The sequence below is a fragment of the Chelonia mydas genome, chromosome 9 (genome assembly GCF_015237465.2).
Source record: "Chelonia mydas isolate rCheMyd1 chromosome 9, rCheMyd1.pri.v2, whole genome shotgun sequence".
NCBI classification, from domain to species: Eukaryota; Metazoa; Chordata; order Testudines; family Cheloniidae; genus Chelonia; species Chelonia mydas.
The window spans coordinates 54,350,864-54,369,473 of record NC_057855.1 but is presented as its reverse complement, the minus strand read 5'-3'; the positions used below and the strand labels follow the sequence as shown (position 1 = coordinate 54,369,473).

Sequence of the window (18,610 nt, the reverse complement as noted above, 5' to 3'; positions counted from 1 at the left end):
CCACCTGCACTTGCCTAAGATTGCTATGCCACATGGCTGCCTGTACTCACATGGTCCATCATGCCCAGCTTCACCTCCGGCTGCTGCAGGCGTGGTTGACATCGGTCTACATCCTCAGCAGGCATGACCTGGACCTGGTAGTCAAGATGCTCGACCACATCTGGTCATCACTGGTGTGGTGGTTGGACCCCAAATTGGTGTTGCAGGGAGTCCCCTTCATGGCCCCACCCCAGTCGCTAACTCTGATGTCTGATGCCTCGGACCTGGGCTGGGGAGCCAACTTGTGTGAGCTCAGTACACCGGGCCATTGGTCAGAAGTCAATGCTTCCTCCACATAAATGTCAGGAGCTCAGGGCAGTCTTTTCGGTCCCAGTTACAAGACCTGCCAGTCTTTTCGGTCCCAGTTACAAGACAAAGTGGTTCAAGTCCTGCTGGACAATATCGCCCCAATGTTTTATATCAACAAGCAAGGCAGAGCCAGGTTGTCAGCCCTCTGCCAGGAAGCCTTCTGGCTCTGGGACTTTTGTGTGCAGCATGCCATTCATCTTGTGGCAGCACACCTCCCAGGAACCAGAAAAGTATCGGCAGATCACCTTAGCAGAACCTTCTCCTCTCGCTACAAGTGGTCACTACAGCCTGATGTGATCTACTAGAACTTCTGAAAGTGGGGGTCTCCCTCAGTGGATTTGTTCACAACGTGTCAGAACAGGAAGCGTCTGTTACAGGTTCTGCTCGTTTCGGGGGCTCGACAGGGGCTCCTTGCCAGACGCCTTCTTACTTCCATGGTTGAGGGCCTCTGATGTACGCTTTCCTGCTGGTGCTGTTGTTTCACAGAGTCCTCATTAAGTTCAAGCAGAACAAGGCCAAGGTTATCCTGATAGCCCTGGCTTGGCCTCGCCAGCACCAGTTCAGCTGATGGACCTGCCTGTGACAACCCCGATGCAGTTGCCAGATCTTCTGTTGCAGAATCACAGCCGGCTCCTGTACCCGAATCTGGCAGCGCTGCACTTCACAGCTTGGTTGCTCCGTGGTTAACTACTGAAGAGCAGGAGTGCTCAGCCCGAGTCCAGTAGGTCCTACTGGGTAGTAGAAAGCCCTCCACTAGAGTGATCTGTCTCGCCAAATGGAAACGATTCACGTGCTGGGCCTCGGCCCAAGAGGTTAGGCCTGAGCAGCCCTTGCTGCAGTTAATCCTGGACTACCTTATGTACCTGAAGCTCCAGGGTTTGTTCCTTTCATCAGTTAAGGTCCACTTGGCCGCTATATCAGCCTTTCACCCTCCATTCCAGGGCAGGTCTGTCTTCACTCATAACCTGACGGTCTGGTTCTTAAAAGGTCTGGAGTGGCTCTATCGCCAAGTCTGGGACCCAGTCCCTCCATGAGACCTGAATCTGGTGCTCGCGTGGCTCATGAAAGCCCCCTTTGACCCCTTTGCACCCTGTTCCCTTCTTGTAACCATGCTTTAGTGGGTCACAACTGAGGATGCCAAATTCAGGACGAACTGCTGAGAAATAGGGCAAACACAACCCAAAACTGGTGGTTATTCTTTTATAAGCTATACCAAACCAGCCAGAAAAGTAAACTCCTGTTTCACCACACTGGCTAACAAAAAAACATAAAGGCAGTTTCCTCAGGCATTCCAGTTCTTATATCACCACTAAAAACACTGGATTCAGAGATGAATGGTTCTTTATAACCAGTCTCATCAAATAATAGGTTCTTCTGATCCCAAAGGACTAGCCACACACCCAGGTCAATATATAACTTAGATCTTACCAAAAAATCGCGCTCATGCCAATCCCTTAGTATCTAAGATCTAAAGGTTTATTTATAAAAAGAAAGAAAGAAAGGTGAGAGTTAAAATTGGTTAAAGGAATCAATTACATACAGTAATGGCAAAGTTCTTGGTTCAGTGATGGAATATACTGCTGGCTTAGGTCAAGTCTCTAGAATACATCCACAGCTTGGATGGATCATTCAGTCCTTTGTTCAGAACTTCAGTTTGTAGCAAAGTTCCTCCAGAGGTAAGTAGCAGGATTGAAGACCAAATAGAGGTGTTTCCAGGGCCTTTTATAGCATTTGCCATGTGGAGGGCATCCCATTGTTCTTACTGTGGAAAATTACAGCAACAAGATGGAGTTTGGAGTCACATGGGCAAGTCACATATTCTCTCAGTCATTGCAAGAAACCATTACCTACACTCCAGAGAGCATGTTTACATGACAGTCCACTCAGTGTAGGTGGTCCATTGTCAACCAAGTGTTTCTTGATGAGCCACTTAATTTGAATAGGCCCTCCAAGATGTGCAGGGCGTTATCTTGTGGGCATTTCCCCAGGAGCAAACATTTGAAATCCAAGTATAGAGCCAATACTTATAAATTCACATACAAAAATGATACATGCATACAGATTGCATAACCATAACCAGCAAATCATAACCTTTTCATAGACACCTCACTCGACCCTGTATCCTTTTAGATCCTTGTGTGAGCAATGCACTATAGTGATAGTATTAAAATACTTACATTCTATTTTATATTTAATTACATTTCCTGTATAAACTTGTCTGTGATGCTTAGATAAAAAGCTGTTCTTCTTTGAGTAGATGCAACTGTGTATTCTCCCCGCCTTAAATCATGACTGTTTGATGTTCTGGACTTGCAGGATACTTATTTCCACGTAGCGATCCTCCCGAGCCACAGGAAGTTCCTCAGATTTATTGCGGCTGGCTGGCACTACCAGTACATTGTGCAACTTTTTGGCCAGTTTTCCACTCCACAGATTTATATCAAGTGCATGATTGTGGTAGCAGTGTACCTCAGGAACAGGGGAATTCGTATCTTTCCATATTTAGATGGTGGGTTATTGAAGGGCAAGTCCAGAGAGGGAGTCCTCTGTCACATTCATGTCACACTATACCTACTCAGTCATCTAGGTCTCATCCTAAACAGTGGAAAGTCAACACTGATTCCAACTCAAAGAATCAAGTTTACTAGGGTCCTGATAGACTCTTGTCTTGTCCTGATAGACTCTTGTCTTGATAGTCTCATGTTTGAGACTCTTTCTGCCAACCAAGTGATTACAAGCAATTTGCCACCCATGTCTGGCGCTTCAGTCTCAACCCTCACCCCCAGCCTGAGTATGCCTGAGATTGCTAGGCCATATGGCTTCATGCACACAGGTAGTCCAACATTCCAGATTGTGCCCATGTCCTCTTCAGATGTGGCTGAGGTCAGTCAATCAACCGAGTTATCATCCCTTGGACAGACTGGTCTGACTTCCTCTGCCAGTACTGGACTCCTTATGATAGTGGACAGTTCATGACAATGTGTGCCAGGGTGTTCCCTTCGCTTGGTCCCCACCAACCGGGACTTTTGTCACTGATGCCTGCTTAATAGGAGCACATCTGGGGTTGCTGAAAGTTCAAAGCCTGTGGTCAGAACAGGAAACTTCTGTGCATATAAATGTTCTGGAACTTTGTGGCATCTACAATGCCTGTCAGGCCCTTTGAGATCACATCAGGGACTTGGCAGTGCACATCCTTACTGACTATACCACCGTGATATATTATGTGAACAGGCAGGAGGGACCTGGCAATCTTCAGGGTGCTGTGTCAGTAGGTGATCAGGCTCTGACAGTTTTGCATTGGGGAAAACGTTACCCTCCTGGCCGATTCTCTTACCTGGGATCCAGAATCACCTGGTGGATCACCTCAGGAGAAATTTCTCTTTGAATCAGAAATAGTCCGTGAAGCCCAGCATCCTGCAGTCCATTTTTTTAAGTTTGGGCATCCCACCAATCAAACTGCTTGCCATTAGAGATGACAAGAAATGTCAACTCTTTTAATCCCAGGGGTGGGGTCTCAGTCTGGGCTCCTTCCCTGATGCTTTTCACCTGAGCTGGGAATTGGCACTGTTGTACGCTTTTCTTCCAATTCTGATCATTGTGCAGGTCATTCTCAAGCTGAAGTTGGACCATGCCAAGCTTATTCTCATTGCTTCAGCATGGCCGAGGCAATGTTGTTGGTTCTCTGACCTCTTCATATTAATGATTTGCCTTCTTGTATCTGTTCCTTTTCATTCCGACCTCCTGACTTAGCATCATGGTTTGGTTTTGCATTCAGCGCTCAGCTTCCTGCATCTCACAGCATGGATACTGCATGGTTAGATGAGGAGGAGGAATTATGTTTGGAGATGGTGTTGGCAAGTCTTGCTCAATAGTAGGGAGCCCTCCACCAAAGTGATCTGTTTGTCACAATGGAATCAGTTCTGGATTTGGTCATTAGCCTGTGGAGTTTGTCTGAAGTTGTCTTGTATCCATAGCATTTTGGAGTACCTGTTACACCTTCAGTCTTCTGGTCTTGCACTTAGTTCATTGAAAGTCCACCTGGCGATGACTTAGGGTCTCATCTGTCCATCCACGGAAAAGTCGATGGTTTCAAACCCCATGGCAGTGAGGTTCTTGAAAGGAGTCACTTGTCTCTACCTGTTGGTTAAAGAGCCAATTTCTTTGTGAGACCTTAATACTGTCTTAGCTAGTCCTTTGGGGCCTCCATTCGAGCCTCTAGTAACTTCTTCTTTCTCCCTTCTGTGTCAGAAAACTGCTTTCCATGTGTTGATAACATCCACCATGGGTGAGTTGTAGGCTTTGATGGTGGATCCCCATTACACTCAATTTTCTAAAGATAGGGTATGGCCGCAGCGTTACTTTATGTGTTTATCCAGAGTTGTTTCCCAGTTTCACCTAAACCAAGCTGTATATTTAACAGTGTTCTTCCCTAAGCAGCATTCACCCCCAGAGGAACATCATCGTCACACACTGGACATCAGCCAATGTTTAGCTTTTTCTCAATAGGAGAAAATAGGACTGAATCTCAGTAGGACCAAACGTTTCTGCTCCTTATCTTGTTTGTTTATTTCATATGCAGACCAAATTAAGCATTAAGCAGTCTGTTCAGAGATGATCTCCAGGTGGAGAACTTCCTGTATATGCTGCCTCAAAGGGTACATACTCATTCTACAACAGGCTAGGCAACATTGATGGCATTCCTATATTGTGACATTCCTATATTGTGACATTATCCTATATTGGAATATAGGAATATATATTATATATTGGAATATATATATTCCAATATATATATATTGGAATATAGGAATATATATTATTCCTATATTGTGACATTCCTATATTGGACGTTTGTAGGGCTGCCACTTGGTCATCTGTGCATACTGTCATAAACCACTATGCCATTACTGCTGCATCCAGATCAGATGCAAACTTTCGGAAGGCAATCCTGTAGTCCTTGTTTAAATAGACTGCAACCTCTCTCCTCCTATGAGTACTACTTGTGAGTCACCTAAGTAGAAAACATGGCTGCATCTACTCAAAGAAGAAAAAATTGTTACCTACTTGTAACTTTTTTGAGATGTGATGCAGACGTGTATTCCACAACTCACCCTCCACCCCATTGCGTCAGAGTCTGTACTTCTGACTTTTGGTACAAAGCCACTGAGGGAGTTCAGGGTGGCGCTGCCCTTGGTGTGGGGCTTGGACTGCAGGGCATGAGCGCCTCTCCTACAGGTACTTCTAGGCAAAGTTCTCTGGCTCCAGTGTGCTGAGCGCACGCTGCCTAAATTGAATACACATCTGCATTGCATCTTGAAGAACAACAATTACAGATAGAAAAGGAGTACTTGTGGCACCTTAGAGACTAACACATTTATTTGAGCATAAGCTTTCATGAGCTATAGCTTACTTCATTGGATGCGTGTAGTGGAAAATACAATGAGGAGATTTTATATACACAGAGAACATGAAACAATGGGTGTTACCGTACACACTGTAACAAGAGTGATCAGGTAAGGTGAGCTATTACTAGCAGGAGAGTGGAGGTGGGGGAGATACCTTTTGTAGTGATGATCAAGTTGGGCCATTTCCAGCAGTTGACAAGAACATGTGAGGAACAGTGGGGAAATAGTTTTACTTTGTGTAATGACACATCCACTCCCAGTCTTTATTCAAGCCTAAGTTAATTGTATCCAGTTTTCAAATTAATTCCAATTCAGCAGTCTCTCATTGGAGTCTGTTTTTGAAGGTTTTTTGTTGAAGAATTGCCACTTTTAGGTCTGTAGTCGAGTGACCAAAGAGATTGAAGTGTTCTCCGACTGGTTTTTGAATGTAATAATTCTTGACGTCTGACTTGTGTCCATTTATTCTTTTACGTAGTGATTAGGCCCTATGATCACATCAGCCACACTATCAGAGGCTCGTTCACCTGCACATCTACCAAAGTGATATATGCCATCATGTGCCAGCAGTGCCCCTCTGCCATGTTCATTGGCCAAACCGGATAGTCCCATTGTTTCATGTTCTCTGTGTATATAAAATCTCCCCACTGTATTTTCCACTACATGCATCCAATGAAGTGAGCTGTAGCTCACGAAAGCTTATGCTCAAATAAATTTGTTAGTCTCTAAGGTGCCGCAAGTACTCCTTTTCTTTTTGCAGTTACAGACTAACACGGCTGCTACTCTGAAACCAGTTACAGATAGGTAACCGTTTTATGTGGGGTCTCAATTCAGATAAAAATAAAATGATCCTGAAAGACCTAGGTGAACAAATAGAAGATATGGCAGAGGCAATATCATTAGCACTTTCAGTTGAGGAAGTTTGTCTGCCTTATGTGACTCAGGTTCACAACATAAGATGCTTATTAGATTTTCATCTGTTTCTGAATGTCCATATAGCAGTAGTGGCCAAGAGTGCTTTTTTGGTTTCTGTGCTTGGCCATGAGATTGTGACACTTTCCTTTTGACAGGTTTCAGAGTAGCAGCCATGTTAGTCTGTATCTGCAAAAAGAACAAGAGTACTTGTGGCACCTTAGAGACTAACAAATTTATTAGAGCATAAGCTTTCGTGGGCTACAGCCCACTTCATCGGATGCATAGAATGGAACATATATATATATACACACACACATACAGATAAGTTGTAAGTTACCATACAAACTGTGAAAGGCTAATTAGTTAAGATGAGCTATTATCAGCAGGAGAAAAAAACTTTTGTAGTGATAATCAAGATGGCCCATTTAGACAGTTGACAAGAAGGTGTAAGGATACTTAATTTAAGGAAATAGATTCAATATGTGTAATGACCCAGCCACTCCCAGTCTCTATTCAAGCCAAGTTAATGGTATCTAGTTTGCATATTAATTCAAGCTCAGCAGTTTCTCGTTGGTGTCTGTTTTTGAAGTTTTTCTGATGCAAAATTGCCACCTTTAAATCTTTTACTGAGTGGCCAGAGTGGTTGAAGTGTTCTCCTACCGGTTTTTGAATGTTATGATTTCTGATGTCAGATTTGTGTCCGTTTATTCTTTTGTGTAGAGACTGTCTGGTTTGGCCAATGTACATGGCAGAGGGGCATTGCTGACACATGATGGCATATATCACATTGGTAGATGTGCAGATGAACGAGCCCCTGATGGCATGGCTAATGGGATTAGGTCCTATGATGGTGTCACATGAATAAATATGTGGACAGAGTTAGCATCGGGCTTTGTTGCAAGGATAGGTTTCTGGATTAGTGTTTTTGTTGTGTGGTGTGTGGTTGCTGGTGAGTATTTGCTTCAGGTTGGGGGGCTGTCTGTAAGCGAGGACTGGTCTGTCTCCCAAGATCTGTGAGAGTGAGGGATCATTTTTCAGGGTAGGTTGTAAATCTTTGATGATGCGCCGGAGAGGTTTTAGTTGGGGGCTGAAGGTGACAGCTAGTGGCGTTCTGTTATTTTCTTTGTTGGGCCTGTCCTGTAGTAGGTGACTTCTGGATACTCTTCTGGCTCTATCATTCTGTTTTTTCACTTCATCAGGTGGGTATTGTAGTTGTGAGAACGCTTGATAGAGATCTTGTAGGTGTTTGTCTCTGTCTGAGGGATTGGAGCAAATGCGGTTGTATCTTAGAGCTTGTGTGTAGACAATGGGTCGTGTGATGTGTCCTGGATGGAAGCTGGAGGCATGTAGGTAAGTATAGCGGTCAGTAGGTTTCTGGTACAGGGTGGTGTTTATGTGACCATCTCTTATTAGCACAGTAGTGTCCAGGAAATGGACCGCTTGTGTGGATTGGTCTATTAATATGCAAACTAGATACCATTAAGTTGGGTTTGAATAGAGACTGGGAGTGTCTGGGTCATTACACATATTGAATTTATTTCCTTAAATTAAGTATCCTTACACCTTCTTGTCAACTGTCTAAATGGGCCATCTTGATTATCACTACAAAAGTTTTTTTTTCTCCTGCTGATAATAGCTCATCTTAACTAATTAGACTCTCACAGTTTGTATGATAACTTCTAACTTATCTGTATGTGTGTGTGTGTGTGTGTATATATATATCTTACTATATGTTCCATTCTATGCATCCGATGAAGTGGGCTGTAGCCCACGAAAGATTATGCTCTAATAAATTTGTTAGTCTCTAAGGTGCCACAAGTACTCCTGATCTTTTTTCTTTTGAATGCAGATGAATTCATGATTAAGGCTACTATTTAGTCACGGATATTTTTAGTAAAAGTCATGGACAGGTCCCGGGCAATAAACAAAATGTCACAGCCAGTGACGTGTCCATGACTTTTACTAAAAATACCCCTAACTAAATCTTAGGTGCTGGGGAAGAGGGGCGCTCCAACGAACGCTGCTGCTCCTAGGGTGGGGGGAACCCGGGGCCTGCTGCTGCTGCTGGGCAGGGGGGTGGCCTGGGCCCCCGCCGCTGCTGGAGGAGGGGCTGCTCAGGCTGCCCTGGGGTCAGCTGCATCAGCTGCTGCAGCTGCAGAGGTCATGGTGGTCCCAGAAAGTCACGGAATCTGTGACTTCTGTGACCTCCCTGAAAGGCTTGCAGCTTTACTCATGATTATTCATGCCTTTGTCACTTCAAGATTGGATTACTATAATATGCTGTATATGGGACTATATTTTAAGATTACTTAGAAACTTCACTTGGTGCGGAATGCCTACTTGCTAAGTAGTGCTTATCAGAGAGAGTTCATCATACCTGTGCCATCCAATCTGCACCAGCTTCTGGCTTGTTTCCAGGTGTAATTGATGGTGTTGGTTTTAATGTACATTATCCCTATATAGTTGGCGGCTGTGGGTACCTCTGAAGCCACTTAACTCCTCATGTGATACTATGCCAATTGAGATAAGCTAAGACTCTTAAAAGTATGACCCCCCAGTGTTCAATGGAAGGGGGCTGGTAGGAAGAGTTTTTTCAGTGAGATATCCTCTACTTTGGATTTGCTTTCCCACAAATTTGCATCATCAGTTACAAAAACCTAGACATCTGTTTTTATCTTTGGTGGATTTTTTTAGGTGCAGCCAAGTCTATTAGTAGTTCTTGAGTTCAAACAGTTAAATGAAAGAAGAAATCTAACAAACCCCAGGAAGTAAGATAAGCATTAGCACTTTTAAGAAAACATATTTTAAAATAAGCCTTGTGATTAAATATCTTCATTATTTCTTTCAGACACATTACTAATTTAACAATCCACTTTTACTAATATGATCTATATTTAACATAATTTTAAAGGTTTTTATCAAGTTTATTTTAAAGCACTTTTGCATTTTTCTAAAGCATGAATAAAAACATTTTAGGATGTTTCAGATTGCACATTTTAAAACTACATTCAAAACTTTACCAAATGCCCCAAGGGCTTAGTAAAATAAAGATTTTTATATGTGACATGGCTCAGACCACATGGAAACAAAAATATTGCAGCCCATTGCAATTCAGTATCTGTGCCATCTGTGGTGGAGTGTACATGCTATTTTCTTGCCTTTCTTCAGTGTTCTTGTGTGTGTTACTTGAGTGTCTGTTTTGCTCCTAGGGTCCATATCAGGATACGCTGGAGTTTCTGTTTGGCAGTAGGGATGAGTGTAAAAACTTCTGGAAAATCTGTGTGGAATATCACACTTTCTTCAGGTTGTTTGATCAACCAAAACCAAAGGCTAAAGCAGTCTTCTTCAGCAGAGGGTCTTCATTCAGATACAGGTATGACGTAGCATAACTCAGCATATTTATAGCACAACCTTTTATAGCTAGGAAATTAAATCATGATGAAAAAGTGCTTTAAAGTAATTCACTGAAGTTAAAAGTTTCAGAATCTGTTCCTGATGCATAACCATTCTTTGTTCCAAACCTGGACATTTTTATCTACTCCTTCTGTGATGATTTTTATAATATTTGTACTTTGCATGGGTTCACAGTGGACGAACACAGAAACAGCTGGTGGATTATGTTAAAGACAGTGGGATGAAGAAAACTCCCTATGAAAGGTAAAACCCATGATTTTTAAAAGGTGACATGAATTTGAGACTCTTGGAGCCCCTAGGTTGATATCCTAAATCTCACTTTTAATGAAATTGCTGCTTTGAGACATTTCTTTTTTTAATTATACAATTCTAAGGAACAGAGGCACAGAGTGGCTAAGTGACTTGCCCAAAGTCACACAGGAAGTCTGTGGCAGAGCAGGGACTTGAAATTGTATTCTGCCTTTGATTTATTTTTTGAATCTCTCTCTCTCTCTCTCAAGTGTGCACACACACTCTAACTACTAGTAGGAAATGTTTCAAGGAGATGTTATCCTTCCTTTCAGTCCATGTGGTTTTCTTGGGGGTGTATGGTTTACATGAAATGCAGTTAGAAAGTGCATTCCAAAGGCAGTCTTCACAAAATAAGAAAAGGTCTACGGGACATTAATCTGGGTGATAAAACCGTGGAAAATTCCATAAAAAATGTATATTGACTATTTGGACTTCTGATCAGCTTCCTGTCTTGAGCAGGGATTTTCTAAAACTGTTACATGGGCTCAAATCACCAGCTTGTATAATTTATAAAAAGGGCTTTTTTTTTTTTTTCCATGGAAAATGGGTACTATTACGTACCATATATTGTATACAGTTAACTGACAATGTACTTAGCATAAGTGTTGCACATGAATTGACTTGCTCTCTGTTTTGACACCATATTAATTTATGGATATTTATGTGCTTTGATGAGAAGAGAAATTTTTTAAAAAAAGAACAGACATCTTTATGCTGCCTCATTCTTCTATTCTCTCATGCCCTTGCAGTTGCCTTTGCGTTCTCCTTTGAAGACATGAATGGTCTGAATCTAGTGTCTCTGTTTTCTGTAATTGTCTTGCTTCTGTGTTTTGTAGTAATTCACAAATATTTCATGTCTTTGCTGTACCTTCATTTACTCATCGCTGAATGGGGGATATAACATCTTTTTACTCTTTTGTGTGGGTGGGTAGAATGAGTGAAGTTGAGTAGGGGAGAAGAAAGGCTGATTGATTTCTTAGTTCCTTACAGCATACTCTGTCTTTCAGGAGGCACAGCAAAGCTAGAGTGTTTGCTCGCACTTCGAACACAGATGTGCCAAAACAGGTTAGTCCTGCACCACTCTAAATATTATGGTCAGTACGACTGACAGCCAACTTTCCAGTTTGGCAGTATAGGGAAAGTTGATTACGTTGTCTTGTTGATCCAGAATCACTTTCACTGTTTAATCTTCATGCCTGTGCATAATTTTTTTCCTGTGGTACTAATTTTAGTGGGTACTTCAGATAGGTTGAATTGACTCACATGGCTCATCTGTCACACTTCACATAATTGAAAAGTAATTTTCATACTTATTCCTTGAGATACTCAGTCCTGTTCATGTGTCTCAGATCAAATGTCTCTGTCATAGAAGCATGTGTTGAAGCAAGCACTTCAGGATTTGGCCCTAAATGTTTTGTGAATTCCCTCCAATCGCATGTGGGTATTTTCTTGTTTCCTCTGTTAGCAGAGGGTTTAAAAATTATGGGAGTAATTTGATAACTGATCATCAGAAGTTGTAAAAGGTGAGTTTTTATCTTTCTGGAGATTTTGGTCTTTTTCTCTATATGAGCTGTATTTGTAGAAAATCTAGTACACACTCTTACTGAGTCAGATATCAGAGGTAGTATTTTTTCTGTGTATGATAAAAACACTTTTTTACCTATTCTATTTTTTTTCCACTTCAGAGTGTCTCATTTACCGAGGGCTTAGGTGCTCCTGAATCCGATGCCTCAGTATCTGCCTCCTTCCATTCAGTTTATACATCATTCACTACCACTACTGACCTGCCCATCTGTACAGAGACGAATCGTTCCTTCTTGGACCCCAGAGCACCGTACACGAGGAGCCCAACAACAGAAAAGAGTATTGCAACACCATCTGAAGAAACTGGGAAGAAAGCAACACAGCAGCCTGGATCTCCCATACTCCAATCATTCCAAGGTGTTGGGTTTTGTAATGTTGTAGGAAACTGCAGCCTCACTTGTCCTGGTGTTGAGAATAGTTGTGGTTTAGATCTAGAAATAGAGAAGGGTAACAAGGAGAGCAGGGTTATCTGTAAAAATGACAATGATGAGGATGACTGTACCACAGGTGTTTTTATTGCTGATAAAAAGCATCAGTATTGTGGTAGGGGTGACCCTCTTTTCACATTGACAAATTCCCAGCTGCAGGTTTCAGAAGAATTTATTGATGATGACCCAACAGAAATCTCCTTTTTTGCTGGGGGATCTGAGGCATTTTCATATGTGTACAGTGGCTTAGACCTAATAGGGTCTGATTTATCTAGGCATGCATCAGATTCAACTAAACTAACTAAGGATGTTCTTCAGCAAAATATGGTGTCTTCTCAGTCAAGCCCTGACAGATACTCCACAGAAGCAGTAGATATGAACATGGAAGATGAATTTGAATTTGAAGAAGGGAGTGATTTCAATGGCAATGAGAGAACATCAGATACATCGGAATTGTTTGAGGTTAAAGCACAAGCAAGCAGAATGCAAAGACTTTTGAGTCCTTCTGAAACCAGTTCACTCATAAACAACCGTTCTGAAAGCAGTTCCCTCAATAATTTGCCACTGAATGGTACATCATCCTTTCACACATATAGCTCTGCTAATCATTCTGAAGCTAGTTCTATGGTGAACTTCCCAGCCTACTCGGTTCGCTCTGAATCCAGCTCAGCCTTTCAGTTCACTGACATCATTGACCAGTTGGAGCAGCTGAGCTATCCACTTACGACTACAGAAGACTCTACCAGTACAGATACAGATTCCTGGGATTCGGAAGGTGCAGCTCCAATGGATATAAGCCACTTCTTCAGCAATCCCTTTGTTCAAGCAACTGGTGAGAACTTCACTTTTGATTTTCAGAATAATTTAAAGAATCTTGCCCAAGAAGACCAAACAGGAAAAACGCACATCAATAATTGATTGGTAGTTTGATGTTTGAGGTATCCACCTATGCTGTTTGGAACTAGGTTTCAATTCAGAGGTATAATTTAAATAATTTTTGAGGTGGAAAACTTTTATTTCAGTGGCTGGATTTTAATTTGCATAATATAGTTGATTTCTGTTTCTCTCCTCCTCTTTATTTTCCCTTGAAGTATCCCAGCTTTGTTATTGAAATATGTGTATCCGCAAAGTCTATAACCAGCTGTGATTTATGCAAAATGCTAAATTTAAGAAACTTCCAAAAGGATTAGTATTGTCAGTTGGGCCAACCAGAATTAAGAAAAATTATAGTCCTATTATAGCTTACTTTCACGGAAACATGTTTATGTCATGTCAGATTTAGTCTGGTGTGCACTTTCTCTGACATCAGCATGAGATGCTGCCGCTTGTAGGTCAGTTGTTAACAGGCCAGATCCAATACATAGGTTGTGGTCCTGCAATGCAGTAAGACTCTGTGCTGTTTCTTGAGACAAAGGTGGACAATCTGTGAATCAACCATGAAGATAATTCTTAAAATGTCAAGTTTATGCAACAAAAATGTGGCATACGCCTCAAAGAATCAAACTCTTAGATGGCAATTTAGAAGAGGAGCATGTGTACAGGAGCAAATGCGTGCTGGGCATCACCTGATCTACCCCTGAAGAGGATTGTTGAACTTAAAGGCACATTGTGATCAACAACAGTCCAGCAATGAACAAGTTCCTTGCTGTTTTTCAGCTGTTTGGAGGGAGACACATAGATTATAAAGGCACTTAACTCCTTATTGAACTTTCTCATCTTCTTTGTCTTAATTTAATCAATTACACTGCAGAAAAATGGCTGCAACTTAATGTAATTAAAACTTGCTTGGTCTGGGAGAAATGTTAAAAGATAAAACAGGCAATAGCTGTCTTTAATTTAAACTCTGCAGTGTATTCAGCAGAACGCTATTGAAATAAGATGGCTCCTTTCAGGGAAATAAAGAGTTGGTGTAAAGTTAAAAAAAAAAGAAAAGAAAAGTGAATACCATCAGCCACTGTTTTAATCTTCACTGCTTGCATAGGCATTTTTAGACAGGTGACTTTATATAACATGATTCATAGTGAAAGTATAATTGAAAAGGTGTAAATATAGATTTCAGTGATTGTATCTATTGTACTTATTCATTAAATTAGTGATGGTGAAGGTTATCAAACTTACTTACTCTCAGTCCACCTAATAGATATTCTTGGTAGGGGCTGGAATTCTGAGATGCAAAATTTTGAGGGCCTTGTGCAAGAAACAAGTTTAAAATAAAAAATATCCCTGTAGCAGGTTTGGGGTCAAAAGCATCGCCTCTTGAGGCAATTTGGTTTATATTCCCTGTAGTCCAGATTCTGAACCCGCCTTTCTTAAATGGGATAACAGTGCAATATCACTTCATTGCATTCCCTCCAAAATAAACAGAGTGCATAAATTAGCATAATTAATTTATTCATATTATTGCTTTCCATTAATGTTTATATGGTGTTTCCTGTGTAAGGGACTGACGTGTTGAAAAGGAACCTTCATACTTGGTAGGCCACTTAAAAATCTCTTAGGGAATCCTAATGAAACATTGCAAGGAAAGGTTTCAGAGTAACAGCCGTGTTAGTCTGCATTCGCAAAAAGAAAAGGAGTACTTGTGGCACCTTAGAGACTAACCAGTTTATTTGAGCATAAGCTTTTGTGAGCTGTAGCTTATGCTCAAATAAATTGGTTAGTCTCTAAGGTGCCACAAGTATTGCAAGGAAAGTTCTTTCAATGTGCAATAAAACTTAATGGGGTGATTGTCCCTCATTCACTTATTCTTTTCTTGTTTGTAGTCTATTCTAATTATTCCTTCTACAGACATGATCGTTCCTTAAAGCATTCAGTATGTGTACTCATTCCACTGATTGTGTTTGAGTGGAATCCCTATTGTTGCACTAGGAAGTGTCAGGAGTTTGCATTTGCTGCCTGGCATTAGAAAATCAAAGCATACCTATATCACCATATGGTGAAGTATTAGCTGTGCCATTTTTCAAGTTTTGTGGCTGTTCTGTTTCTTTAAATCGCAGTTCTCTCTCTCTCTCTCCTCTATATGTTAATCGTTGAGCTGATTTCTGTTTGTGGAAATGTCAGGAATGTGGAATATGGCATCAGTAAATAGGCAGCTGAAGGAGACAAACTTTTTGTTCTTTGGCTATCTCACCGAGCTGGTGCTGGTCATGCAATAATTAGTTTATTTTTTCATTGAAAAAGGCTTTAATTGGAGAACTCTCTTTTAGGGGATTGAGAGTGGGAGGCAAGTCTTTGGATAGTAATATAGGCAGGGACAATTTCTGATTCTTTTGAAAAACTCCAAGATATTAAAGGTTAAAAATTGCCTTTTGTCTATATGTAGGACTTTGTGTCACAAGGGCTTTCCTAAGGATTGACTGAGTCTGTATTTTAAAAAAAACCCACAAAGTTCCACTCCAAATTCTCAGAAGCACTTTGAAAAAGTTCTTTATAATGATATATGAAAGCTTACTAATATTTTTTTCTTGAGATGTAGTTAGTCTTTAAAAGGTAGGGGTAGAAAAGTTTAAAACTATCTGCACTTTGCAATCCTATGTATCTTTTAATGGCATTTACAAACCCCAGGATTTTTTTAAAAAAACAAAAGATAATGCTTTAATTTAAACTCATGCTTCATTCTTGAAAGATACCATAATGACTGGATTCCAGTTCTTGATTCTTTGGCTTCTAGTATGAGACAGATAGGCAATTTTTTGGGGCAAAAAATATGAATCCATTAAAATAATACTTTTAGTGACGCATAACAGCAGGGAAGTCATTTTTTCTTCCACAGCATCTGACTCCATTTTTTTTCCGAAGACCAGGGTTGGAAATACTCTGATAAGGACATGCTGATCAAAACCACACAAGCAGAGCTAAAAGGCAGCATCCAGCTGCTAAAATAGCACACTAGAGTGGGCAACAGGTATTTCTCCTTTTACATTCTCCTCCAGGAAGCTGGGATAAGGGAGACGGAATGGGGAAACACTCTTCTAATGCTGACCTAAATACCATAAGGGGGCTAGGTAACCAAAACTTAAGTGTTGGCTAGCAGACTGATGGAGGGACTTCAAACCCCTGTGCTATTGGTGAGGGGAGATGGAGATGTTTCTCTTACGGTTTTTATAATGCCACCCATAATTCTAGAATCTGAATGCCTCCATGTAAAATCAATTAGCAGTACAAAATCCCAAATGAATTTTATAATCTCTGGTTCTTTTCCCTTTTTAAAGTATACAAACTTGGCTTGGGGTAGGGTTGTGTGTTGTCTATTTAATTTTAGTTAATCGTGAGAGGTTTTGTGTGTTGTTTTTGGGGGCAGGTAGAAGCGGGATGTTAGTCTTGTAGTGTCTTGTGACAGGCTTTGTCAAAGAAGAATGTTTTGTAGCATTTCCTACAGATGGTCAGACTTCAGATTCACTTAATCTTGCTGATCTGTTGTCAGGGGAGAGACAGACTCTCAGAAGCATCCTCATGGGTGGTGCGAAGATACAGTCCTCTTCTAGAGAGATTATTGGGTTCAGTGCCTTTCAGCAGTCTAGGTGTCAGTTCTAGCATAAACCAGCGTTGCTAGCTAGCTCTTTTCCCTGGCAGCAGTCACAGCATCCTGCCACACCTACTCCTCTCCCCATGGACGTGTCTCTGGTTGGACCAGCCCAGGAAGAAGGTGAGAAGGCAGGCTCTCAGTTCTCCACTTAGGCTGTTTTACCTTGCTAGTACAGTTTGTGATGTGGTGCAATGTGTATTTCAATACCTAAGCATAACATCCTAAATGTTAAACACGCTAGCAGACTTTCAGTTTTGTTTTCAGTTTTTCACAACTTCAGTACTATTAAATAATAGTTGTTGATATTGAATATTTTTAATCTGAACATAAAAATGGTTGTTTAAAGAAAGTTAATAGTGTGCTACTCAATTTTAAAAGAAGGTGCTGGATACTTACATAGAGAACTATGGTTTTTGGAGTGAAAGGAGAACGTGAGTATGAAAATAAGTTATGGGCACCATGTTACAGATGGATTGGGGTGAGGGTGGGGGAAAGGAATTACATGGGAAACTTTAGAAGATGATCCTTGCGGAGTCTCCTATCCAAGTTCCCCTGAACAGGGAGGATTTTGAAAAATAATGGTGGGAGGCCTGGACACAAGACTCATTTGTTCGGATTTGGGCAGTGGCAAGCCAAAGGCTAGCAGCCTTTCCATGGTACTTCCTGGCAGCATCACTTCTAAGGATGATTTCTGGCCTCATGAATGGAAGGCATGGAAGGGACTTAATGTTGGTCAGCTGTCATTAACTACTGCGCAGGTTTCACCTCTACTGGGCCAATAGCCAAGCCATGATGCGAAAAGCAGCTATTCACCTATATATACTCCAGTATACTATTCTACCCCGCAGTCCATATCCTCATACTTGCAAGTGAAGGGGGAGCATGCCATAGAAACACTGCTCTCCTTCCTCTGAGAGATTTGGGGCCATTTATCCCTTCTGCCTCTGAACTCCCCTACATGGCATGGGACCCTGCATTACCAACTGCTAAATGTTTAATCAGGTATTTGTATATAAACAAATGCATTTATAGAATAGACATAAACAATAGTGATTCTTCACCACTGTAGCTATAGCCTACTAATGGATTTAGGTCTAGAGATAAGGTATTTGACTGCACTTCACAGTTCAACAGAGAGCCATTTAAAAATGCATTGCAGGGCTTAGAGCTCCATAAAATAATCTGTACCTATATTTCTCTGTATGTATATTTACACCCACTCATCACTTAAGAATATATTTTTCACCAAATGTCAAGCACTATAAGAGCACATTTTAGTCTTGGTATGTGTAGTTATTGCAGTTCATTTGATTTACAAAACAAAGATCAGAGAACATTCTGTGATCAAACAGCCATCCAGTTAAGTCTTGGTAAAGTTTACTACATTCGTATTAGCGTGTTGTGGTATATACTTCATAATTTTAAAATAATCATGAGTCATTAAAGTAACATTTTGTCTATTTCCCAGAAATTATTCATATTTTATCATTCATATGGAGTAGGAAATATATTGATTTTTCTATCAAGTTTCACTTAAAAGCCCAGTAACCTCAGAGTTACTGGATAAAACAAGTATTGAACTCCCTTATCTTGTGGTATTAGGTGGTGGTGGTTTTTTGTTTAATTTTGTTTATTGCAAGTCTTGATAAGACTGTGGGAAAACAGTAACAAAAAAAAAATCCTGTTAATTATTATGTTGTTGT

At 40.9% G+C, this 18,610-nt stretch overlaps 1 protein-coding gene across 22 annotated transcripts in view; it reads left to right on the top strand.

Annotated features, from left to right (window-relative positions):
* Positions 1–18,610, top strand: part of FARP2 (FERM, ARH/RhoGEF and pleckstrin domain protein 2) — a 217,540-nt gene that overhangs the window by 136,500 nt on the left and 62,430 nt on the right. For 14 of the 22 annotated variants that reach the window (XR_005226739.1, XR_006283770.1, XR_006283769.1 and 11 more), the window contains 4 exons: positions 9,875–10,038; positions 10,254–10,322; positions 11,378–11,435; positions 12,056–13,214. Coding sequence is in view for 18 of the 22 variants with exons in the window: in XM_037908752.2 (XP_037764680.1) it covers positions 9,875–10,038; positions 10,254–10,322; positions 11,378–11,435; positions 12,056–13,214 (1,450 nt within the window). In the remaining 4 variants the exon portion in view is untranslated. The remainder of the gene's footprint in view (positions 1–9,874; positions 10,039–10,253; positions 10,323–11,377; positions 11,436–12,055; positions 13,215–18,610) is intronic. The other 8 variants (XM_043522447.1, XM_037908761.2, XM_027829583.3 and 5 more) reach the window with 1 other exon arrangement.